The sequence below is a fragment of the Marmota monax genome, unplaced genomic scaffold (genome assembly GCF_021218885.2).
Source record: "Marmota monax isolate L192 unplaced genomic scaffold, Marmota_monax_Labrador192_F-V1.1 WCK01_AAM20220418_F8-fsc00160, whole genome shotgun sequence".
Lineage (NCBI taxonomy): Eukaryota > Metazoa > Chordata > Mammalia > Rodentia > Sciuridae > Marmota > Marmota monax.
Genome location: NW_026694183.1, coordinates 659817 through 663737, shown reverse-complemented (window position 1 = coordinate 663737; position 3921 = coordinate 659817). Strand labels below are relative to the sequence as shown.

The 3921-nt window shown below is 41.6% G+C and overlaps 1 protein-coding gene across 1 annotated transcript; it reads left to right on the top strand.

Annotated features, from left to right (window-relative positions):
- Positions 1–2430: 2430 nt before the first annotated feature.
- Positions 2431–3369, top strand: LOC124107821 (vomeronasal type-1 receptor 4-like). Its single transcript, XM_046466015.1, has one exon. It carries the CDS (start codon positions 2431–2433, stop codon positions 3367–3369), a length of 939 nt encoding a protein of 312 aa, XP_046321971.1.
- The last annotated feature ends 552 nt before the right edge of the window (positions 3370–3921 follow it).

The following is a 3921-nucleotide window of genomic DNA, read 5'->3' as shown; positions in this document are numbered from 1 at the left end:
ACATGGTTGTGATGACAGCATCTGATGTCACAATCAGGATCACTGGCCCTGAATATGATCTACACTCTCCTTACCCCATCCTGCCTGGAGATGAGCCCACAGGGCCACCTGATAGGCCTGGATCCATGTCCCAGGCTCTCCCACTGAGGATGGGGATAAAGAAGTATGAGCAAGAAGGCAGAATTTGTATCCTTTGGGTCAAGGAAAGCCTGGGTCAAGTCAGGAAAGCCTGGAGTCCAGTGAGACACACAAACCCTCTGTGAGTCCCATATAGGTCACACCTCTCTATTGCCTTATCCTTCCATAGGAGATCCTGTCAGCTTCAATGGATCAAGCCAAAGCAATAGCCTCTGAAAAACTCAACACTTTTGTTAATTTTTTAAACTTTATTTAGTTATTTATTTTTATGTGGTGCTGAGGATCTAACCCAGTGCCTCACACATGGTAGGCCAGTGCCCTACCTTGGAGCTACAACCCCAGCCCTTATTCTGAAGTTACTAACAAGGAACTCATAATTGCATTACTAATTAACAAGTGTGGAGAAAGTTTTTCAGCCTTGTCCTGGGCTCCCCAGGCCTGCACTGTCATTGCCTCTCCAGGTGAAGTGATAATTGCAGCCCTGAGGGGAAGTGAGGTCACAGGAGCACAGACCTTTATCTCAGGGCCCAGCTGCCTCCCTCCCTCCATGCTGGCTGTCAGGACCTCACACTGAGCCCAGAACCTTGCACACAAGAAGCACAGTGAGTTTTCTATTTCAGTCTTTTGTTTCAGCAGATTCAGTAAGGAAAGAAAGTCTGCAGGTGTGCTCATGTCTGCAGAGAAATCCTGGGGTAAAAACAGAGTTGGTGGGAAGGTCGACAAGGGAGAGGAATAATTCCTTCTTTATGAGCTCAGTAGTACAAAGAGAAGTGTCCCTGACCTGATATCAATTCTTCATGGCTCCTAAAGTTATTTAATAAAATACACACTGAGTTTGTTTAGGAAAATTACCATTGACAATGAATTGTCATTTGTTAGGGGCTTAAGGACTGTAGTTAGCAACTAACATGCTCTTCACATTACTTTAAAAAAACTCAGAATATATTTTAAACTGCTTTGATGGCTGTGTGTATAAGGCTTTCATGTCTATTTAAAGATAATCCTGTAAATGTAAGGATCACCTCATCCTGTGCAGAAACCAAGACCAGGGACTATTTCTGGAATAAAAGTGTTCTTTCCCAACTCTACATTACAATCCACCTAGTGGACAGGAATTTTGTCTCATCAGAATCCCTGTGCTGAGATGGCTTTAGCGTGACTTCTCTCCCTGCTGAACATATAAGAGAAGGTAACATTATAACAATGACAACCGGACACTGGTCAGCAGTACCAAGTAAATATGGTAACTTCTCTGGTTTAATAATATTCCAACACTAATCACAAATTCAGGACATTCTCCTTTTTATTTCAGTTCATTCCATGCAGCAGATTTCACATCCTCCATCTTCTACTGTCATATCCCGTGTATTGAAATGTCCTCCATCATCTATCACCACTAACAGTTTCACTGATGTATCTATCAGTGCACAGAATATTTCAGCCTGAAATCACTGAGGGCTTCAGTTTTACCCTAAACTACTTCATCAGATATTAATGACTCCTGTGCCATTGTTTAAGAGCAAAGTAAGATTTTTGAATAATTCACTTATCGATTTCACTATTCTTTTATTCCTGGAATGACAGTGTGAGCAACAGAAAGTCTCCTGGTCCATTTGCAGTGTTAAGCTTTGAAAGTACAGTGACTTGGGATGTGAGAAAGGAGCCTGGCAGGAAAGCAGAGTGAAAAGTCACAAACAGAAAACACAGGAGTTAACACTCCATGTAAAAATTGATATTTCTTCATTGTGCGTTTTGTTTTATAATACCACAGAAATGTTTTTTTTTTTTTTTTTGGTATTCTAAAAATGCCATTGCTTCTCTTTAAAATTTGGGTCAGAAATCCACTAAGATCTGATTTGTTGTACGGTATGGATGGTGATTGAAGTTCTTTTTCCTATGTGATCAGCGTATATCAGTTCATTCTGAAACATTAAATGCTAAATTCTTTCTATGCATTAGCTCTCACTTTTCATTGCTCCTCCCAACTTAGCATAATGGGATCATCTAGGCCATTTTCCTACAAAGCATATATCTCCCCATCAACGTGTGCATCTTGAGGTCTTTACAATCCCACAGGTGCATGCAATGAAAGCTACTGTTGGTGTCAAAAAATACTTTAAGATGGGGAGCTCACTACGTGGCTCAGACTGGATTCATGTTCCAGTGAATCTCCTGCCTCAGCCCCACAGGTAACAAGTGGATACAGATTCTCACCACTGTGCTTGGATACAGCTATTGTTAATGAGTAATTTTGCTCATATGTGGAACTGTTGCTATCATTCAAAGGAAAATATGATGAATGAAAGAATAGACTCCAGACATATGGCCATGGTGGGACTGATGTTCTTATCAGAGACTGCAGTTGGAATTCTGGGAAATTTCTCTCTATTTTATTATTATTTAGTTCTTTTCTGCAATGAGTACACACTAAGGTCCAGAGATTTGATTCTCAGGCACCTGATCACAGCCAACTCCTTGGTGCTTCTCAGTAGAGGAATTCCCCAGACAATGACAGCTTTTGGGGTGAAATATTTCCTCAGTGATTTTGGATGCAAACTCATGTTGTATATATATCGAGTGGGCAGAAGTATGTCCATTTTCATCACCTGCCTCTTGAGTGTCTTCCAGAACATCACCATCAGCCCCATGAACTCCTGTTGGAAGGATCTCAACGGAAGAGCTCCCAGGTACATTGGCTTCTCCATTTCCCTCTGCTGGGTCCTGTACATTGTGGTGAATTCCATTTTTCCTATCTATATACTTAGCAAATGGAATAGTGTAAACACAATGGACAAGAGAGGTTATGGTTACTGTTCTTACACAGGTCGTGACAGAATCACAGATTTATTATATGCAGCCTTATTTGTATTTCCTGAAGTTGTCTTTTCTGTGCTCATGATCTGGTCCAGTGGCTCCATGGTTCTCTTTCTGTACAGGCACAAGCAGAGGGTTCAGCATATCCACAGCATCAAAGTTCCCCCCAGATCCTGCCCTGAGTCCAGAGCCACCCAGAGAATCCTTGTCCTGGTGGGCACCTTTGTGACTTTCCACACCCTCTCCTCCCTATTACATTTATATATTGCTATTTTTTCCAACCTCATTTGGTGGGTGGTGGACACCAATGACCTGATTTCACTGTGTTTTCCCACTGTCAGCCCCTTTCTGCTCATGAGCCATAAATCCACTGTATCCAAACTATCCAGGCTCTGCTTTGCCTGCATAAAAAATTAAAAATCTATCTTTGTGCTGTGGAAAACACCTATAATCACAACAAATTGGGAGACCAAGAGAGGAGGATCACAAGTGGAAGGAGCCTCAACAATGTAGATGCTGCCTCTAAAATTAGAAATTAAAAAGGCTGCAGATGACGATCAGGGACAAGGCTGGGCTCAATCACCAGTTTCAAAACATAATTTTAAGTATTGTAACTACATAATTGTATCATTACTACATAAGTTACCTATTTTTTCACAAATGTTTAAGTGTTTCATTGTTCTTCACACTCAACACATCGATAGAGAAATGGATGGAAGAGTCATTGTCTTTCTATTGCAAACCCTAAAGAGTACTGGGGTCCTCAGCTGGCTGACTGTGATACCCACATGGTCGTGGTGGAAGAAACAGAGCTAGTGGTCCTCACCCTATGCACAGCATACTGCAGTCAGCCATCCTAGTTCATGAAGCTGGAGGCACATGGAATGAATTAGTTCCCAGGCTTCCAGGTCAGTTGAATTATAACTTTTGACCAAGTGCTGCACTCCTGGAAAGATTGTCTGAAACAAA

Excerpts from the sequence above, each read along its gene's own strand:
- LOC124107821 (XM_046466015.1), top strand. The coding sequence starts at position 2,431 with ATGATGAATGAAAGAATAGACTCCAGACATATGGCCATGGTGGGACTG.